Source organism: Amblyomma maculatum, chromosome 10, assembly GCF_055883805.1.
Source record: "Amblyomma maculatum isolate TAMU_Amacu chromosome 10, ASM5588380v1, whole genome shotgun sequence".
In the NCBI taxonomy this organism is placed as follows: Eukaryota; Metazoa; Arthropoda; class Arachnida; order Ixodida; family Ixodidae; genus Amblyomma; species Amblyomma maculatum.
Genome location: NC_139353.1, coordinates 36,118,438 through 36,139,578, shown reverse-complemented (window position 1 = coordinate 36,139,578; position 21,141 = coordinate 36,118,438). Strand labels below are relative to the sequence as shown.

The following is a 21,141-nucleotide window of genomic DNA, read 5'->3' as shown; positions in this document are numbered from 1 at the left end:
CGTTTTCACCCAGTATAACATTAAATGCCCCGTTCTGTGGAAAGTCCAGCATCAGTATTTGACACGGTTGTTGTCCCAGGTGCCGCGCTATCGGTTGGTTTAGCGGAGTACCACGAACCCTCCCACTGACAGTGAGCACATATTTGATTGGTTCCAAAGCATGGTGGCTCGCCTTGAGGGCGCCAGGTGTCTTTCAGCTAAACGCATGCCTGTCACGCTGAGACCAATCAGAGCGTGCATGCTACTGCCAGCAGGAGGGTTGCTGTACTCTGGTTACGCAAACAGTAACACAGTGTGCGGTATGCTAAAGGTGTCCATTGTCAGCATTCTGAGCAAATAATTGGGAGGGACCATGCTGCTGTATAAACCGTATTATAGGTTGAGGGGGAATATAGGTCGAACCCTTACTGTGAAGTGAAAAAAAAAAATGTGGACAAGCGCATATATTTACAACATCGGCGGCTGTGTCCCTGCATCGCCGGAGCTACGCTCTCACTCCAAACTTTCAGCAGCATCATCGGAAGACTACTCTTTGCTGCTCGCCACCTCCCAGAGTGTGTCATCTAGTTCCATCAAGCGTGTTGCTTATGCAGCTTTTCTTGAAAGGTTGCATGTGAACAGCTGATCGTGTTTATGGCACCACACGCTTTTTTCTGAAATGCCGATCCGCCGAACTGTCGCTTAGAGAGCGGTCATGTTGCCGTTCGCTGTTCGCTTCAGCGAACGTCACTCTGGAAAGCCACTGTAAACATCTCCACATGCCGTTACTCATTGCTAAAGAGGTATTTTATACTTTCATAGGTCGAACGAAAGAGTGCACGCGAAGATAAATGTGCTTGGGACAGAAAAAAAAAGAATGTGGGCAACTGCAGGATGTCGATACAGTTTTGGCTGTCTGTTTACAAGCAGGCACGCCTATTGTTGCCAGACTGTGTCTCAAATTGTGCTAAAGACCGCTATATAAGACGAGGGGCGACTTCAGCTTGCTTTTTTTTTTCTTTTTAGAAAACCTCTTGACCTATATCCTGGTTTACACAGTAATTGGCTGATGACTTGGCTTAGTACCGAATCATCGACGGGTAGTGTAACATGCTGTCACAGAGTTGTGAGGAGCTGCCAACTCTGGTTGCTTATTTGAGCTAGGAGGGTGGGATAGGAAGCTAACTAGCTTCCAGACCTTTTGGATGCAACGTCAGGCATGCTATTAATAGGTAACCGAGGCACGTTAGAATGGCTTTGTTAAAGTAGGGCTTCATATCTCGTTCAAATGCTCGCTTACAACTGGTAACTGGGTAACGTAGCCCCTTAAGAAAGCTTTGCTTGCGTGTATCTGCCTCGTGCCCCCATCGGAACGTGACCCCCCACCCACACACGCACATATTTCGCAGTATTTTAAATATGCTCTGTCTTTGAAACAACGTTTTATACTTTCAGATATGTTCTAGGATGTACTCAGTACTTCTTGTGATGAGCCACCATCATGAGCGCACTCTGAATTCAGAAAACTGCTTTGAAAAAATTTTGTTCCGATATGTGTACATTCGCCAACTGAAAATTTAGACCTTCGATTTTTCAACATGCTTGATTATGTGGACATTTTTGTGGCACCGTGACCTGCTGCTTAGAGCTAACATACCGTAAAATTCTGAGAAAGTGCCCCTGCCCGTACAAGAGCCCTCCTAACCTCATCGCTAATTTCACATCTCCGCAGTCCGTACCTCTTTGGAAAAGCCTGCTGCTCGCTCTTATCGTGCACTGCGCCCAAGCAACACTATTCCCGTCCAGTCCAAGAATACAATTGAATCTCAACCCTTTCAAGAACATCACTAACAAAAAACTGCACCCTGACGTAATTTTTCTTTCGTTGCCGTCACCCCGAGGCGATGGCATAACGATCTGCTCTTCGTTACCATCAAGCTGGCCTACAAAAAAAAAAAAAAAAGCAGAGCACCTGATCATATTGAAAGCAGGACGATATGTATCTGGGCAGGGAGGGGATTGCTTCACTTTGTTTTCTTCCCATGGGTTCCATCTCTCGGCCTTGGTGACCATTGTTATCCTAGGAGACTTTTTCTTGCTTTCGGCACGACTTGTGGATACATTCGCGGCATGACCTGAAGCCGCACCTCACTGCCTAGTTTCATGGCATGATGTAATATGGACATGACAGAAGCATTTCTCTGGCCCAGGTACTCTAATGTTACTTTGCGTTGGGCGAGGAGGATGTGGAAATGCCTCCTCTCTGGACTGTTGCAAACTGACATGGCTGCCGCCTCCACAGTGCTAGCGCCATTCATTGCCAAGTTCCATTTTTATTGGGTGTCGCTGTATGTGTGGAGGTCGCCTTGAGGGCACCTCATGCTGGCTGGCAGCACAAAGGTCTGCTGTTTGAAAACCAATCGGCTTGTTGAAGCAGACAACAGTAGTGGATCGCTCTCTTCTCTCTCTGTTATTGCTTGCAAATGAAATGTAGGGAGTGGCGAAGTTCTCGGTTTCTTAAAGCTGATTTTCAGTAAGAATGTGAGATGTTTTTTGTTTGAAGTTCATTTTAAAATTTGTTTATTAATATTCGGACCATTTTTCCTATCTCGTTGGGTCCAAAAAGCTGGTTGGCAGCTATTCGAAAGTGCCTACAAATTATCCCCCCCCCCCCTCTTTTCGTGTGCGTTGAGCAGTATGCAGCAGCCTGCTGGTGAGCGTGCGTGCGGAGGACCAGAGTGTGAGCCAGTTTGTGACGCTGGTGGACAAGTGCCTGGCGCACGAGGCATTCAGCCCCGCCCAGAAGCGGCGCCTCTTCTCATGGCGCCAACAGGTGCACAAGGCCTGGCACCCCGTGCCCCCCCGCCGCTCTATTGACGCCCGCCACCACCACCACCACCACCACTCTCCGGCGTCCTCCACGTCTGCTGCAGTCGCGGCCGCCGCAGTCGCCCAGGGTCCGCGGCCGTCGCCGGCTGGGTAAGGGGCTCTTCTCTCTGTTCTATGCATGAGAGAGTTGCTGACACAGCCATCGAGATTTGGTGGAGATTGTGCTTTTTATTTTCGTGCACAGGCAGAAATTTTTTGCCGCAGTATTGTAGCAGTAAGCACACTTGGCTCCAGCATGAAATGGAGCAGTGAGCTTTTACACAGAATACAGTCAAACCTTGTTTACCCGGATCTCATTAACACGGAAATTCGATTAACTCTGACTCGCTGTGCGGTCCCGGCAAGACTGTGCATAGTTCAATGGTGGAAGACACTCATTATCTCAGATGCATCTACCCGCAGATCGTTTAACTTGGAGAACATCGAGGATGAGGGCTACCGACTTTCCTGCGTTACCGTGCAATACAGCATAGATGTGCATCCACAGCGGGCGCGCAACGGGAAACCTACGAGAGGCGAGTAAAAAAAACGAAAAACAGTGGCAAAAAAAAAGTCTGAGGGGTACGAAGTGTGGTGGTGATGAAATTGGATTATGGGAGCAGTGGCTAGGTGGTGCCTTTGACCGCACGCTTCAAAGGGAGAGGCTGTGTCATCATCGTCAGAGCGACAAGACTGTTTGTATTTTGCGGTCAAATGACTGCCACTGCTGCCACGGCTGCGATGGTTGCACTGACTGCACACGTGATTTCTTTGTCCCGATTGTTTGTGATGCGACGGTGACAGCACGCGAATCATGAAAATTAGCGCCCGTTGCTCTTTTCGGCTGTGTTTGGGGCCTGTTGCCGCTGCCGTTGCGCTCCACAACGATGGCGACCGCCACCCCAGTGAAGCGACGACAGTGTTGCCGTAGCTGGGCTGGCTGATGATGACATATTATCGGAAGTTCTCACTGAAGACAGAAATTGTTCCAGCGATGAAAGTCATAAGCAGCCGCTGCCGCGATGTTGCACTGTGCAAGAGGCTGCCAGGGCTCTCGTTGTACTGGGGGAATTTCGCGTCGAATCACGCGACAATAAGCGTGCGCACCACAACTTGATAAGACTGAAAAAAGTTATCATGCAAATTACGATGAAGAAACAAACAAAAATAACGCAGTTTTTTTAATGAAAAAAAGGTATGTGTATGCCCAGTACATTTTTTTTGTTGTTTCTATGGTAAATTCGATAATTTGGAATTCGGTTAACTTGGACATTTTTGCCGGTCCCCTGCTATTTGGATTAACGAGGTTTTACTGTACTGTTATTGCTGCGTCGAGGTTGAAAAGGACCTGGAGTTGTTATATGAGCACTGTGAAACCTCTTATATTTATACGCAATTCAATGGGGTTTGTGAAGTAGTCAAGTGTATGGATAATTAGAAATATGACTTCATTTGCAATAGGTAAGCATGGGTGTAACTTAGAAGTAAGAATCATTGCCTGTTAGGGATTAAAAACTATCAATAAATTTACTATCGATAGTATTGATAGGTTTTTGAAACTGTCGATAGTGTAAGAGCTATGTAGAACCCCTTTATATTAAAGTCACTGGGACTGGCAAAAATATTTACTGTACCAAGGTCTTTATTATATCAGTGATTGATGATAAAGTTGCCGATGCTCAGGCCGCCCGTCATACGGGGCCCCGGTGGGGCGAGCGAGAGCAATTGTGGCAGGGACAGTGACGACTCAGATGAAATGAATATCGATCAGGCTAGACCTGCGAAACGTAAATCGGACGACACTAGTGTAATTGGACAAGCCAGAAAGCACGTGGCTTTTAGAAAATTAGTCAAGGATGAAATCATAGACTTCAAATTGAACCTGAATAAGAAACTTGAGGCGAGATTTGGAGTGCTAGAAAAGATGCTTCAAGCCCTTTGCAACGCATCGGGTATACAATATCAAAATCATAATGGATCCCAAAACGTCTAAAATTTGGCAATGGAATTGCCGGTCGTTGTCAATGAAGCGATGGCTCTTGCAACAGTACGTAGCTAGCCAGAACACACAGCCTTTGGCAATGGCTCTGCAGGAAACGCGAGGTGTATGGAAGCTTTCGGGGTACAAAAGCTACGATAGCGGGAAGGGAAGTAAAACACAGGTCGTGACGTACGTCAAAAACAACGTCGCCGTCGTCCAGCACGAAGTAGGTAACAGGGAGACCGAAACGGTCTTTGTGGAAATCCTGACCGGTAAAAAGAACAGAGGCAGCATATTTCTACTCAATGTGTACAGCTCCCCGAAGTGCACGAAGGCGAGGTTTGGCCCGATATTTAAGAGAGCGATTAGCCTGGCAGGTAAGAACCCACTAATAATAGCCGGCGATTTTAATGCCAGACATCGAGAATGGGGTTACACGACCAGCAGCCCGAAGGGTCAAACGCTGTTGGAAGATATCACTGAGTCAAACCTCTACATCGCTAACGACATTAGATGCCCGACGAGGGTGGGCAACAGTGTGTCAGCGGACACAAACCCGGACTTGACTCTCTGCCATAGAACTGGCATAGTCAAGTGGACGAACAAGCATCAGGATCTAGGTAGCGACCACTACGTGCTAGAGGTAGAACTAAGTAGGAAAGTGAGCGTTAAGCGCGCTGTGTGTCGGACGGAAACCCAAGTGGATTGGGATAAATTCAGACAGATCAGAGAACGGGAAGAAATTGGAGATATAGAGTGCATTCAAAATTGGGCCGCCCAATTAATTACCCATGTCAACGAGGCCACCGAAGAAATTAAAGGCGAAGCTCTGCCTGAGGCGATGGATAGCAGGTTATTCGGCATGTTCAAAAAGAAAGAAGAGCTAACGAAGAAGCTCAAAAAGCAAAAGTGGAACCGCAATCTCAGGAGAGAGATAGCCAGACACAACGTCGAAATAGAAAAATACGCCTGGAAACTCGAGTCGCAACGTTGGGATAACAAATGCGACGAGATGGAGGGCACCATGAATGGGGCCAAGACGTGGCAACTGCTCAGGTTCCTGATAGACCCGACTAAGTCCAAAACGGTCGCCAATATAGAACAGGTCAAGGCGAGGTATAACTTTAAGGGTACGGACAAACAGCTCATTGACAAGCTCAAGTCCATGTACGTAGCTCCCCCCGCCACAGCGCATTACAGAGATTACAACGGACCGGCGAACAGCGAGCTTGACGCGTCCATAACAGTGGCAGAAGTCAGAGCGGAGCTGCACGGCCTAAAAAGACGCTCGGCCCCCGGGCCGGACCTCGTTAATAACAAGATGCTCGCAAATCTGGACGACGAATCGATCAATGCCCTAACCAGAGTGGAAGAGGGCTAAGATCACCCTAATCCACAAGCAGGGAAAACCACCGGGCTTGGAGAATCTCCGCCCAATATCGCTAACATCCTGCATAGGCAAACTACTTGAGAAAGTTATTCAGAAGAGGCTAACCAAATACACCGAAGAGAATGATGCGTGGCCGGCTGAATTGGTCGGATTCAGGCCCGGCCTTTGTACGCAAGATACCATGCTCAGACTACATAACGATGTTGTCAGAGACTTCAGGAAAAAAAATACGAAAGCTATTCTAGGCTTAGACCTTAAGAAAGCTTTTGACAACGTCAGTCACGACGCCATTCTCGACGGGCTCGCTGAGCTTAGAGTAGGCGAAAGAACCTACAACTATATTAGATCATTCCTGCGAGACAGGACGGCGATCATCAGCTTTCAGGGCTTATGTTCGGAGGAGTTCCCGCTGGGTAACAGAGGCACTCCGCAGGGGGCTGTGCTCTCACCTTTCCTTTTTAACATCGTAATGAGGAAGCTCCCCAGTAAGCTTGGCCATCTCGATGACTTAAAACTAAGCATCTACGCGGACGATGTGACCGTCTGGATGTGCGAAGGGAACGACTCGTACATCACATCCAGGCTCCAAGAGGCAGCAAATATAATCAGCTATCACGCAGAGGACGTAGGTCTATGCTGTTCGCCAGAAAAATCGGAGCTTCTGGTAATGACCAGCAGTAGTGGGAAGATAACTCCAGATATCAAAATTAAAGTCAACGGAAACAAAGTCCGGAAAGTAGATGAAATTAGAATATTAGGTATGATTATCAACCGCAGGGGTAGTAACAAAAGCCTGATGAAGAAATTAAAAGATCAGGCGGAGCTCGTAGTCAGAGTATTTAAGAAGACGTCCAAAAGAAGGAGTGGTCTCACGGAGGCTAGTAGACTCAGACTCGTACAAGCTTTTGTCACGAGCAGAATGTGCTACGCGACTCCATTCCTAAATATCAACAAGACCGAAGAACACAAATTAAACACCATAATTAGGAGATGCACGAAGTGCGCTCTAGGACTCCCCATAACTACTTCTAACGACATTCTAGAGAAAATGGGGTTGCATAATGAGTGGAAAGAGCTGGCTACGGCGGTCAGGCTGTCCCAGAGAGAGCGACTCGCAGGAACGGCGGTGGGTAGGCAAATCCTCGATTGGGTAAACCTACTAGCGCCCGGGGAAGGCGAAAGTGTCAGAGAAAGCATAGATCGAGAAATCAGAAAGCATCTATACGTCTCGCCCATACCGAAGAACATGCACCCCGTACACGACGAGGGGAGGAGAAAAAGCAGAGCTAAGCACCTCGCTAACAAATTGGACAAGCTCCCGCCGGGATCGGTCGCCTACACCGATGCAGCGATCGGGAAAGAAGGCGACGTAACCTCGGTCGCCCTATTGGACACTGGGATCGCCATAGGAATAGAAAGAAATCGAGATCTACCGCCGGTAGAGGCGGAGGAGATAGCAATAGCCATTGCCATTGCACGACCAGGCGTGAAACACGTCATCAGCGATAGCAAAGCGGCGGTTAGAAATTTTAGCAAGGGTAGAGTCAGCAATCGTGCTGCAAAACTTCTGAACGAGTCGTCTCTCGCCGAAAGCGTGACCATAATCTGGACCCCAGCACACGCCGGTCTTGCCGGCAACGAGGCTGCCCACATGCTCGCCCGCTCCTCGCTACCTCGGGGTGCTGCGGACGCCTCCACAACATCTAAAACCAAAGAATGTATAGGTACCTTTAGGGATGTAACGGACAACTTGAAGAAAGACCGGAGGATATATCCGCCACCGGTTAGATCCCTGAGTAAAAAGGAATCGTATGACTGGAGAAGACTCCAAGCTCGAAATTTCTTTTCGCCCCTGTGGAGGAGTTGGACGGGTGCCAGAGGGCGGAAGAGGGACGGTGCAGAAACCGAAATTTGTAAATTTTGCGGCCACGTGGCAACATTAGATCATATAATATGGAGATGCGTTCGTGCCCCAGGGCGCAACGCGATTAAAACCAGCGATGAATGGGAGACCACGCTAAGAAGCTCCGACGAAAAAACACAGCGATTCGCCGTCCGCCTGGCGGCCGAGGCTGAAGACCTCTTCTCCTAGACGAGGCCGGGTGTCCTCTGGCCGCGGTGTGACAGACTGCCTCCCCGGACGCCTGCGTGCGGACTCGTAGGTGGCTGCTGCACCATATTCGGCGGAAATAAATGTTCTTCTTCCTCCTGCCGTTAGGTAACTAAATGGCTACAACACGTCTTGTTGCCTAATGAAAAAAGGCACTCTCAAATACCTTCCATCTCTCTCTTATTGTCTCTTCATCCCCTTTTATTCATTTATAAGATTTTTTTGTTTACATCTTGTGAAAGTGCCTATTAAGGGGAGATGCTACTCGGAAAAACATTTTCTTTAATTCTTGTCACAGCTGAATGAAACTTTCATCATTTAAAGAGTTCGAGCTCCTCTTTTCAAATCTGCTTTTAGTTTTTTGATAGCTCATTTGGTTCTTTGTTTACATACCACACAACTGTAAAAACAATGCATGTTTGTGCACACTTGGGTGACAACAGGGAGCCCAACAGAACACCGAAAAATAGCTCACATTGCTCCAAATGAATAGTAGAATTCAATAAAGCATATAAATATAGTGTTCCATTACTGTTTTCTTCTAGAAAAAAATTTAAATCTGAAGTATCACTTTTACCACTCCCAACAAATAAATTTTTAAAATTATCTCATTGAATAAGTTTGATAAAAGGTCTGAAAGTTGTTTCTTTGAATTCAGCACATTCTAAAGCATAAGCATGCCAAGTTTCATTGTGATTGGACAATGTAAAGTGGTCAAATTTTAGTGCATAAACTCCAAAAATGGGACAAAATGAGGAACAGAGAAAAACGAATTTGAAAGTTAAAAAACATGTTTACTAAAACACTAGTCAGTATATACTGATGAAATTTACACAGAATGTCAGGTAGAGTGTCTCAAAGATATATACAAAGTTAGAAGGCACCAGCCCCATAGGTTGCCCCCTCACAATCCCTGCGAGCCGACTCCTCCATACGGGCCTTCTTCGTTGCACTGCGGCGATGGGCCCTAGCCTCCGCAGCTGCCTTTGAGGACATACTTGAGATACGCCTCCTGTCAGCCTCCTTGCTTAGAGAAAGCAGTTCTTTTGATGGGAGGATGCCAAGCTCCTGTAGCACCTCCTCGAAACCTGTGTGCCCTTTGTTGAACCAAAGGACGGCGATTGTTGTCGCCGTCTCAACTACAGTTCGTGTCGCAAACTTTGTCTTGGGGCACAGTAGCCATATCTTGCTATTCAGCGATTCTGCTGCGTTTTGTGTTTGTCCTTTAACACAGCGCTGGAGCAGCTTCTCATCTGTCAATCTTTTGTACACTGGCAGCACAGCCTTGCCTTGGGGAACGCTCAGGATGGGAGTGTGCACTGGTGCTGGCTGACCCAAAGCTATTGCCCGCTTATGCTTGCACCAAGACATCTCTCCGTCTGGGCAAAATTTGTGGCTGCTGGCACCATCCCTTGAGCAGGAATGAAAGTATGATGCCCAGACAGCACAATACATATCTCTTACATTCCCTCTGTTGCTGGTGATTGCCACTTGGAAATAGCCTTGCAGCTTGTGGATGGTACCATCTTTCAGCTTCTCTCCTCTTGGAAACTTCATCTTCCGCAGTGCAGTGCCCAGTCTCTTGGCAACATGGTTTGTGCAATCTTCCTTTTGCACAGGAATACTGCCATAGATACCCAGCTCTGCTACGGCAGCATAGGCTTTGCTGTCCCCATCAGACAGGAAAGTTGTGAACTGGAGAGGTGTGGCATACAGGTCTGTCCTCTTCCAGATTCTTAGGGCAGCCTCTGTCTCCATTGCGTGTGCCGAGCAGGTTGTGTTTTTCTCACACACAGGTGTGTGAAAGGCCTTCCAAATTTCTTCTTCGTTATCATCCAGTGCCTTGTGTCTGCTACAGCTTAGGCAGTAATTGGAGAGGACTTCATAGTCCAAGCACAGCCCTGTCAGAAGTGAGACAGCTGTACCCACACCATTGTGGCTTTTGTGGCCTCTTTTCTGCCACGTTCCGTCGAACATGACTGCAACGTTCGTGCATCCTGCCTCACCTGCAGTCAGCTGCCTGGCTTGTTTGAGGTTTTCAGCGGCAGCTTTTGTCGCGGCAGCGTGCACTTTTTTGCTGATAGCATTAAAAGCCTTATGATGCATTGGCTTTGCAATGCCCATAATCGCGCAAAACCGCAAAAGCTGTTCATGTCCAACGCCGTTCGCGCGCGCTGCGACCACCGACTTTACGTTCACGGCGAAGGTATCCCTTGCACTGCCGCGGGCGCACTTGTCATCACTGTTGCACGATCGAGATGCGTGGCTTGAAGTATACGCCGAAGAAACGACGGTTGTTGCACATGCGTCATTTCTGCAGTACAGCTCCAAAAATGATGCCAGTCCTTTTCTTTTCCTGGCCGATTCTCTGACCGAGAGATCGCATCGTCCGCAGGCCGGGCACGCCGCGCCGCTGACGAGGTCGCTTATCATGCCGATCTCGCACACAACTGCGCTTCCGCGCTCGTCTGCGCACTTGTTATCATCGTCAAACATCTTTATCTTCTTCTCAGATGCACTGACAAAGTCACCGACGCTCCGGATAAAGCTTGCGGCATCTAAATCGGGTGTGGCCCCGTTGCCGCAGTTAGGCCTAGCGGCAGACGTACCTTCCGTCCCCGGAGCTCTCCGCTTGCGCTTGAGGCGTCTTCCTTTGTACTGATGCCTCGTCAGGAACTTGCGTGAGCGAAAATCACGTTTCTCGCTTGTATCCATGGCGTAGAAAGAATAAAAAATCGGACAGTAGCGTTGGTGCGCGTCTCGGTGACAGCAGAACGAAGAAAGAGCATCTGCGTTCGCCAGCGCGGTGGAATGCTCGTGGCCAATGGCGGCGCTCCAATCATACCACTTGATTTAAAGGGCCAGTCGCAGCGGTCGACTTCGGCGGGAAAGAACCTTTTTTTTTTATTATTTTGATCAGGAGTGCGCCGCTGCCGATGCGGCTTCTGGGAGAAGAAGGTTGGGCCTACTCCCCCGCGAAAATTCAAAAGCGGGCGACGCCGTAGTGCAAAATGCCGCGTACCCGAAATGCGGTCAAATCTGCACTTTCACGAGCCACCGCGAGTGCTTTAATTGCATTTTTTAATAACTTCCCGTTGATCCTCGGCTTTGATTTTTTTATACATAAAAGAAGAGGCTTTGAGGAATACAAAACGCAAGAAAACACAAAATCGACTTTTTCGAAAAAATCGCGGTTTTTTCACCCGCATCTCCCCTTAAGCATGAAGGCAACGTGGATATGAATGCTACAACAGAGTTTGATTTCATGTGAAAACCAAAGCCTTTCACGAACACAGCGTCATCTGCTGTTTCTGTCAGTAAGAAGGCAATAGATGAGAAATGCGCGCAGCAGTCAAGTGCTACAAAACCGCACATGCCGCATCTCTTGTTCTTGCTACTGCTGCCTCGTGCTGCACAGTGCTGTGAATGTTCGGTCGTTTCTTCCCTTCCCTATTTCTCACTGCACTTTTACTCTCCTTTACTTTCTGAACGGATCGCGCCGCCTTCTTACCATGCTTGTAGACAGCTTTATTTTTTCTTTTTTTTTTCCCTATGCGCTGCATGCTTTCCCTCACTGCTCCAAGGCTTACATAAGGTTGGCTTCTCCTGAGTGCTACGAAGTCTAGTGGTAAAGCCATTTAATAAGCACTCTTTTTTTTTTTTTTTTCATTTTTTGAGAAAAAAGAATTGCTTCGCGATTACAGGTAGCGTGCGCGTAATGTCATTATGTGGGAATGCGCCGCCACGGCCAGACGCACTTTACTATAGCCGATTTTTATAAAAAATATCTTTACTATAAAGGGGGGAAATGTACAGTCGTCTATGGAAGATGAACTAGGACTTCAATTTCACTTTACTATATCGAGGTTCGCATCAGCAAATACATAGCTTCTATGGGAGGTGATGGCGCGGCATGTACAAATTTTAGACTTGACTGATATAGTTTTTTTTTACTATCGATAGTACAGTCGAGTCCACTTATAACGATACCGGTTTTAACAATATATCAGTTACAACAATGAAAACCTGCTGTACCGTCCACTTTTGTATGTTTTATATGGTAAAATAACCCGCTTACTACAGTGCCCCCTTGGCACATTATCGGTTATAACAATGAAGTCTCGCTCCTGAATTCTCATGCCAAAAGGTAGTTGAATGCGAAATCCTTGAAAAGAAAAAAAAAAGAAAGAAATTCCAGCTGCTGCACCCTCCCCGCCGCGCACTCATACAATAGAACGTGTTTTCTGGCCTTCTCCGCATTGTAAGCCCGCGCGCCTTTCTCCCGCTGCCCTTCCACCCTTTGGAACACAAATGGACTGCACCCATAGCTCTGTGCTGCGCCACCCTGTGCTGCGCCACCCTCCAAAACACAAATGGACTTCGCCAACGCGCCGACAGCGCTGATCCAGCTGATCCGCTGATCTGCTCACTCACCCGCTCGCCCCTCATTTTGCGCCGCAGTTCTGCAAACGGATTTGGTTGGTTGTGCAAGTTGATTGCGTCGAATTCATTCCTGGCCACGCGGTTTCTTCGTCTCGTTTGAATCGCCGCGGAAGCGTAAGATGGCTGATCCATCCGCTGATTATCGGACAACGTTGCCGGTGAAAAGAAAGCGCACGGCACGGCTATCGATTTGCAGACAACAAGTGCAGTATCGCGAAGGAGTACGCACTATCGCAACCGACGGCGTCGACAATCATCCGCTCCTCTGAGAAGTGCGACAAAGAAAAGTCCTCGCTTGACAGTGGGCGCAAACGCGTTCGACAAGGCGTCTGACGACGACGACAGCGAAGATGACGCGGTAGGGCATGCTGCCTCAACGTTGTTCTCGCAAGAGGCCCTGCAGTTGATTCAGTCCCTCTGGGGCTTTGTTTTCGCGAGGGACCTTCCTCTGCACTACGTGGTGTACCTAGATGCCATGGAGAAGGATGTCGACACGCTTCGCGTGAGGCAAGCAAGGTTAACGGACATGGGGTTTTTTCGTGCAAGCCAGTGAGATGTACGTGGTGAGATGCTTGCAGCGATTTCACCCCAGGGGCCTGCGTGCTCCAATCTCCTCTGCTTTTAAATAAAAGTTTCGTCTTTCGCGTTACTTCGGGATTTCTCAAGCTGAGGGGCAGCCGCGGCAACCTTCTCGTATTTTTTACAAGACCCCTTTCGGGGCCACCAAAACGATGTCTCGGCGGAGCTCGCATGTCACTTGCCGTCCGTGACCCCTTTCTGCAGTTGTTATGCTTTTTTTCGTGCAAACCGTTTATAACAATTATCAGTTATAACAATGGAAATTTTGTGGCACTTGAATATTGTTATAAGTGGACTCGACTGTATTGACACTATCAGTAGTATCGATACTACTATCAATATTTCTGCATCACTGCTGCCTATCCATTCGAGTGGCACGCTTCCTGTAATGTTGTGCTGTCTGCTGGCATAATTGCAGTTTGCCATTGCTAGGCTTAAGGGGGGACACCCCTCTTAAAACTTTTTTCCTTATTTATGGGTGGATCTGATTGAAACTTGCACCATTAATGTACTTTTGCATGCTGATTTCAAATATCTGATTAGTTTTCTTGTAGATCAAATAGCTTTCAAATTATTACCTAATTCATGTTCTTCGTTTGGAGGTGAGTTAATTACTAAACACTTTATGGCATGATGAGAATAGCCCTGCCAGAGTGATCTAGAAGGATCATAGAGTGCCGCTAGTCATGAATTAACGTGGTAAAAGAATTTGAACCAAAGTTACAATAAGTCAAACTTTTATGACTAAAAGCCCAAGTTGGCACCTAAGATTGATAATTAATTCTGTAAAGGTTGCCGCATAATAACTATACATATATTTGTCCTACGGCACTGTCGAAGGTTTTCTCTTTCTAACAAGACAAGAATGAGAGCTATAGCACAAATAGACTAAGAGATATCTCTCCTCCAAAATTGCAGCACCCTCAAAATTGCAGTTTTGAGAAAACGAAGAAAAACACTTCACAGCATGTAGGTGTAAATTATGTCAATGATTGATATGTCAACAAGATCAGAAACAGGTGGAAAGTGATCTGAAGTGAAAATTAATGGCCTATGCCAATTTGAGCCAAAGTTACGCAATAGGAAACGTTTGAAAGGAAAATTCCATTTGGGTACCGAAGACAACATAACCTTCTCAGCAAATTTTCTTTTGTGGTCACTGCATTTACCTTGGTTTCATGAGACTCTCAGGATTCCCTTTCTAGAAAAAAAAAAATTTAAAGCAATAGCAAGAACAGGACCAGAGATATTGATCTTTCAAAAATGCAACACTACCAAAATTGGGGGATTGTCGGAAGCACTCAAGTCTCACGGCATTTAATCAGGAAGGGCAACCCCAAAGACCTCATGCTATTAAAATGCACCAGGAGCATAGTCGGGATGCATGCTGTCGCGGTGTTTTCTTTTTTTCTGTTTTAGCAACGCCAAGCGAAGCCGCCCGCTTCTTTGCAGAACGTGCGCTACGGTGCAAGTCCTTTTCTTCAGCTCTCCTGGAGCCAGTTGCTGTCACGTTTGTACTGCATTCTTGCAGAATTGCTGCTGCTGTATGCTTGCAGCCGGCATTGAAGCGCAGCACAGCTTCTGCTGTGGCTGCTTCCACAGCAAACAGTGATGAGTGCCGCTCTTTGTGGATCAAGGTCCAGATGACCGAGTGGAAGCTTTCGTTTGAGTTCTGGGTCTTCCCCCGAATGCACCTCTGCAGCAGGCTCTTCTCTGATAAACGACTATAAACAGGCAAAAGAGCATCAGCCACATCTCTTGGCAGACTGTAATTGTGCTTTGGTGCAGGCTCCTCTTTTGCCTTTGCAGCGTTGTGGCGGCACCATGACTTCTCACCGGTAGGACACAAGCTGTGCTTGGGGCAGTCATCAGTAGATGTGATGTGGTAATATGTCGCCATCACAGCTAGCTGCATGGCATCCACATCACCTACATTTGATCGAAGCGCTCGGCCATAATATATTGCCAGCTTGTCAACTAGATCAGCTGTCAGCCTTCCTCGGCCGCCAAGACTTTGATTCCCTGCACCCTTGTGCCTCTGCAAGAGGTTGCGCAAAGCTGCTCCCATACGCTTGTGCACATGATTTATGCAGTCCTCTTTGACTATTTCAATGTAGCCATAGATTGCAGCATCTTTAAGAGCATTGAATGTGCGACTGTCCCCATCGCATAGCATGGTTGTGTAGCGCATGTTGTGGCGCTGCAGAGATCTTTCAAACAGAATTTTGCCAGCCTCTACCTCCATTTGACCAGCCTTGGAGTTGGTGTTTTTTTGGCACTGGTGGCGGGATTTCCAAAGTTCGTAGCCGTCAGTGTTTGGCTTGGGACCAATTTCGCAGCCCAGACAAAAGTTTGATAACACCACATAATCAAGCACATAACCAGTGAAGAGTTCCACCACGGCACCGACGCCTATATGTGATGAGTGTCCGCGCGTCATCCATGTGCCGTCGTAGCACACGGCAATGTTCCCCCTATGCCCAAAACACAAGTCATCGTAGACCTTCGCCACTGCCTGCGCGGCTTGTGCCATAGCGGTCGTGGCGGCTCGGGTAGCAGCAGGTTGCAGTGTGTTCTTCAGATGCCGTTGAAACGTCTTGTTGTGCATACCGCGCCGCGACAACCCCATCGCCGAAAAGATATCGTTCATTGCTGTCTGGCCGTTACCGGTCGACAGCATTGCTCGACTAGCCAGAATATTCAGCTCAAAAGGATTGCACCTTTTCTCGCCGTCAACCCTCCGCGAGTTCCACTCGGCCGCAATCTCACCGCAGTTGTCGCACAGCACGATCAGTTTTACGGCGAGGCCATAGCTCCGGTCACTGGTAACTAAACGCACGCATCCACGACACGTTTTGCACCGCACGGCATCCAGAAGGATATTCACAATGCTGATGTCAATTACCGCATAGGAGGCTGTTCCGTCCGCATCTGACTCTGCGGACGCACCACTTGCATCGGCGAACAGCGCGGTCTTTCGTGCCGTCGCCGGCGTCGATACCAGTCTATCAAGCGTAGCCTGCTCACGGGCACTCACTTGGGTTATGTCACTGTTAGTGACAGGCGCGGTGTCAATTCGTACATGACTGCAGTCGGCACGAAGAACGGCGCCGTTGTCCAGCGGAATCGGAGAAGCGTCGCCGCCCGCAACGTGATCGTCACACAATCCCGCAGCATTGGCACTTGCTTCTTGCACAGTATGCAACGATGTCGCATTCTTAACGCGTTTCTTCGGTTGCTTTCGCCCGAACTTGTGCAAAGAGCGGTACTTCGCGCCTGGCATGACTCTCGCGTTGCACTAGCGTGGTCGGCAGAAAGACAAAATGGCGTCGCTGGGAGTCCGCATTCCAGGGCTAGCTTGCCGGAACCAACCAAACGACGCCATTTTGATCACGTGCCTTAACCGACCAATAGTAGCGCGTGCTGCATGCTATCTTTTTGTTTGTTTTTTGGGGGGAAGGCGGAGCGCACAGGGTTGCTTTCCGAAAGAAAAAATAAGCCGAAAGCGCGCGCTTTCGAACGAGACCAAAATCGCCGCGGTGGAACGCGTAGTTCTCATGCGCCGGGCGATCGAAATTGGGTGTCGTTTGTCCACAATTTAAAGGGCAGTGGGTGTGGTACTGCATTTTTTAATCGCTATAACTTCATAAATACGCGGGGTATAAGGATGAAAATTTGCGTGCAGATGCGGAATGGTGCAAGGAATACGAAAATGAAAAAATTGAAAATCCGATTTTCGGGCCGATTTTCGGTGCCAAAGAGTCGTGTCCCCCCTTAACCTGATTTGTGAAGAAGCTACTGCAGGCAGTGTTTGGGGCTGCTCACTGTCTATCAAAGGACTTAACGAGCATAGTAATCTGATTTAAATTAAGCTATGCAGTAAACTCTCATCAGTTCGGCCTTCAAGCAACCGGACAGAAGCAAAATGTCGTTAATTCTGCCTTCAAGCAACTGGACAGGATGTTCAAATTAATTGGAAGTTTGAATTGTCAAATCTGCCTGAAAAGCTGCCAAAAAAAACGTTTACATACAGCACAGTAATTTTATCTGATAACGCCTGCACATTTGCATTTGAGATGAAACCGAAGTGAGAACAACCATTTTTCCCGGCTTCTTCAAGTACTTTGATTTGCGCAAGCCGTTGGGAACATTGAGAACAAACATTGAAGAATTTGTCCAAAATTGTGAAGGGCTCCCCTTTTGTTTTACAATGCAGCAGCAATAGCACAAAAAAAATGTCATTGCGTTTTGAGGATGCTTCACCACACAGTCAGTGCAGTGGAGCATTGCGGTGAAGTTCGCAGCTTCAGTGTACCAGAGGCAGCTTATGGGTGCACGCGAGCGATATAATGGTAGGTGTTACAATAGTGTGATGCCATCCGAATATAAAAATTAAAACTGTCGCGCGACAACCAGTGTACGAAACAGCTCGACTGGTGTATCCACGTGCCTGATCATAGACGCGGGATGGCGCAAAGCTAAGGAAAGTGACACCAGATGCAACATTCTTAGTTTTGGAAATGGGGAATTTCTGATTGTCACCGTGCACCATTGGTGCATGAAGTTCGCGTGTGCCACTGCTCCGTGCGGTTTTGGTTCAGGGAGGTCTATTTCAGTGATTGCTGGCTGTGTGGGTCGTACCTCGACACAATCTTGCATCTGAATTCATCAGAGTGAGCCCATACATGTTTGAATTAATGAGCGTCTGACAGCATAGATTTATATGGCCGTTAGCCGGGACCGCGCTCCTAGTTCGAATTGTTGGAATTTCCGAGTTAACTGGGGTCAAGGTAACGTTTACTGTATTTTCACTGATATAGTAGTGAAGTGAACGTCAGCCCGAAAAGAGGGCTTTGCATGATATTCAGTGCATTACCTGCAGCAGATTATCTGGGAAAACAAGATTAAGCAAAGTTATGAGCTGGTCAAGGATAGGCCTACTAGTATTGAACATGCTGACCGTTGTTGCATGAGAACTGGCTGTCTTCACTTTTGATGACCAGCTCCCCATTCCTGTTTCTGTGCTCTCCATGCACAGGCACAGTGCACAGCCCTTAGAATTTTAATTAGGCACTATGCGGTTTCATTTTAGGGTAACTTCGCTGTTTTGCTGGACTGCGTATTGCTAACCGTGGTTTGGGGTCCTTGCTTTCTTCTTCCTTTGCAGTCGCTGGTGTGGTGTGGGCTTCTCCTCAGTTCTGCCCCCCCTGGTGGGGGGTTCAGATTTTGGCCGGCTGGCCGGCCCCCCCAGTGGACCCCCAACTGCACCCCTGGGGAGACCCCCCGCCGTATTCTTTGGCACTGGCTCCGTCGACTGCCCCGGTGGCAGCAACGGGGGACCCTTGGCAATGGTCATCAAGAGGCCCAGCCTGCAGGAGGTTAGAGGCCCCCTCTCCCTTCTGAACAGCTTCTCTCAGCAGTATTACCTAGATGCCCCCCCTACCCCATTTGTGGGAGTTTCTCTGTCAGGGCTTCACCTACAGCAGCAGGCAATGCCAGGAACAACTCAAGTGGTTAAGTCTTAAGTGTGGACTGTAAAGAGCGGTTGATTATTCTACTTTGGCCGCAAAACTGCTGATTGTGGTCTAAATGTGGTTATGCTCATGGCTCTAGCTTACGGCATGTTAGCTGTCATCACAGAGCTGTGAAACAAAATTCCGTTATCGAGAGATAGTGCTCAGTACTTTGTTCTTCCATGTGATTTCATCCTCATTGGTGCCTCACTGTAAATTGACGGGCCGGTGGTAGCTCTCTTTTTTTTTTTTTACTGAGGGCGCCAACCTGGGTTCTGCGGAAATCAGTTTAGAACCCCTTTGCTGGACGCTAGGATGTACCGTGCACAAGATGTGCCTAGATTTCTAACCAGTCTTGTTTGGTGAGGAGATTCATTTCCTTCGTTTGGGATGTTGCACGGCGATCTCCGTGGTGTGCCGATGCGGAATAGCTCCTCTCGTTCTGTTTGGTGTTGTGATCGCTCCTGTTTGGCGCTGTGTGCAGCACCTGAACAAGCCGCACGTGCAGATCCAAAGGACCCACTCGGCGCCCGTGCGACCCAACCCAGTGGTGGCTTCGCTTTACAAGCAGGCTGCGACCAACAGCGGTGCGTGTGTGTCCTTTTCCTTGCTTATGTTGGCGTTATTCGTAAGACCTTTCTGCGTCTCGAAAGATGCACGAACTGGTCGTTGAATATGCCTACTCGAGTATCGCTCAGCTGCTTCATAGCACCTGCGCATTCATTGCAGTCATTGCTTTCCGTTATGACTTTATCGGGGCTTCAACTTGTTTCATAGTCATTATTGGGGGCCAGTGGGTGGGCCGCAATTAACATAACACTTGGTATCTCTAAACCCATTACAGTAGAACACCACAATATGAAACTCAGATACAGTAAAATGAAGCAGTGGTCTCATTTTGCCTTTCATAAACTATACATTTTTCTCAATTATAGTAAAGTCATCATTGATAAAAAACGGTTACAGTAAAGACTCTGGCTCGGGAAATGATGACATTATTGTGGCCTGCGTGTAGTATAGGGTCACTAGGCTAACGTTCAGAAGCAAATGGACACTGTTTACAATAAAAGGATGCTCTTTGAGATGACTTAACCATCAGGCTCAGGCTGCAGTCACCGGGCTCTAGCTGCTTGGAGAAAAAAAGAAGTGTTTGGTATTGGGCTGGTTGGAGCATGTCTTGAGAAATATGTGCGCTGCTTGGATGTACAAGAAACCATTTAAAAGGCGTCACAAATGTTTAAGCGCAGCCTACCAACTGGAGTTTATTCCATTTAAGTGGAATAAGAGAATGAACAGGCATGTGACAAATTGTAAAACGACGACAGACATCTGCTAGTTTCCATGTCTTGTCGTTTTCCTCCTTTGTGCCTTGGGTCTCTTTAAGCCTATAAAAGCTTCATTTTGGATGATGTCAGACTTTTTCTTCTTTTGACTGGCTGAACCAGTTGGCATAGGTCAACCGCACTCTGTCCACAGTGTGCTCCAAATATTCTCCCGAGGAAACAATTTTTCTGCTCATTTCGGGATGGGGATGCTTGCTCTAAACTAGGATGTGTCTGTCACACTTGGCAAGACTGGTTCTTGGGGGAGGGGCAGCAGTTACAAGGGCTACCTGTTGTGTGTGCAGGGCGCATGCAAGCTGATGCATCGGCGAACGACCCGGACATCAACAATCGGCTCGAGTCCCTCTGCTTGAGCGTCACCGAGCATGCTCTGGGGGGCTCTGGTAAGGCCATTGGCACTGGTCTTGGTGCTGGTCTGCGACCGACTTGCATAGCTTGCATTCCATAACTGACAGCACATTGTAAACTGTCTCTAGACCAAGTTGCACATACTAAGCAGCACAGTACGCTTGCCCAATATTGATGCTGTGTTGGCATTGCAGTGGTCATATATTGGGCCGGACACTGCCAATATTGAGCCGATTATTTGTGCCATCTGGGTACATCAGAGGTGGAGGGGAGATTTCCTTCTGATTTTGCCAGTGAGTTGGTCTGTGGCCAACTCGCATAGCTTGCATTCTATGACTGACAGCATGTTCTAAACTGTCTCTAGCTCAAGTTGCATATCTCAGGCCGCACAATATGCTGATCCAATATTTGCAATGTGTTGTTGATGCATTGATCATATATTGGGCTGGACATTACCAATATTGAGCCGATTATTAGTGCCATCTGGGATGTCCGAGGGGGAGGGGAGACTTCCTTCTGATTTCGCCAGTGAGCTTTTTCTACAAAATCCCTCGCTTTTTACAAAATCCCATGAAATACGGGAGGAA

General features: G+C 47.9%; 2 protein-coding genes across 4 annotated transcripts in view; one reads left to right on the top strand and one right to left on the bottom strand.

The window, feature by feature from the left end:
• The window catches only part of smg (sterile alpha motif domain containing protein 4 smaug), a 138,885-nt gene that overhangs the window by 114,406 nt on the left and 3,338 nt on the right, over positions 1 to 21,141 (top strand). For 2 of the 3 annotated variants that reach the window (XM_084582497.1, XM_084582498.1), the window contains exons 11-14: positions 2,676 to 2,958; positions 18,518 to 18,728; positions 19,348 to 19,450; positions 20,491 to 20,589. In XM_084582497.1, coding sequence (XP_084438623.1) covers positions 2,676 to 2,958; positions 18,518 to 18,728; positions 19,348 to 19,450; positions 20,491 to 20,589 — 696 coding nt within the window. The remainder of the gene's footprint in view (positions 1 to 2,675; positions 2,959 to 18,517; positions 18,729 to 19,347; positions 19,451 to 20,490; positions 20,590 to 21,141) is intronic. The other variant, XM_084582500.1, reaches the window with a different exon arrangement.
• On the bottom strand, positions 9,079 to 11,043 carry LOC146176168 (uncharacterized). Its single transcript, XM_084582501.1, has one exon. The coding sequence runs from the start codon at positions 11,041 to 11,043 to the stop codon at positions 9,202 to 9,204; it is 1,842 nt and encodes a 613-aa protein (XP_084438627.1). The 3' UTR covers positions 9,079 to 9,201.

Excerpts from the sequence above, each read along its gene's own strand:
- LOC146176168 (XM_084582501.1), bottom strand. The coding sequence starts at position 11,043 with ATGGATACAAGCGAGAAACGTGATTTTCGCTCACGCAAGTTCCTGACG.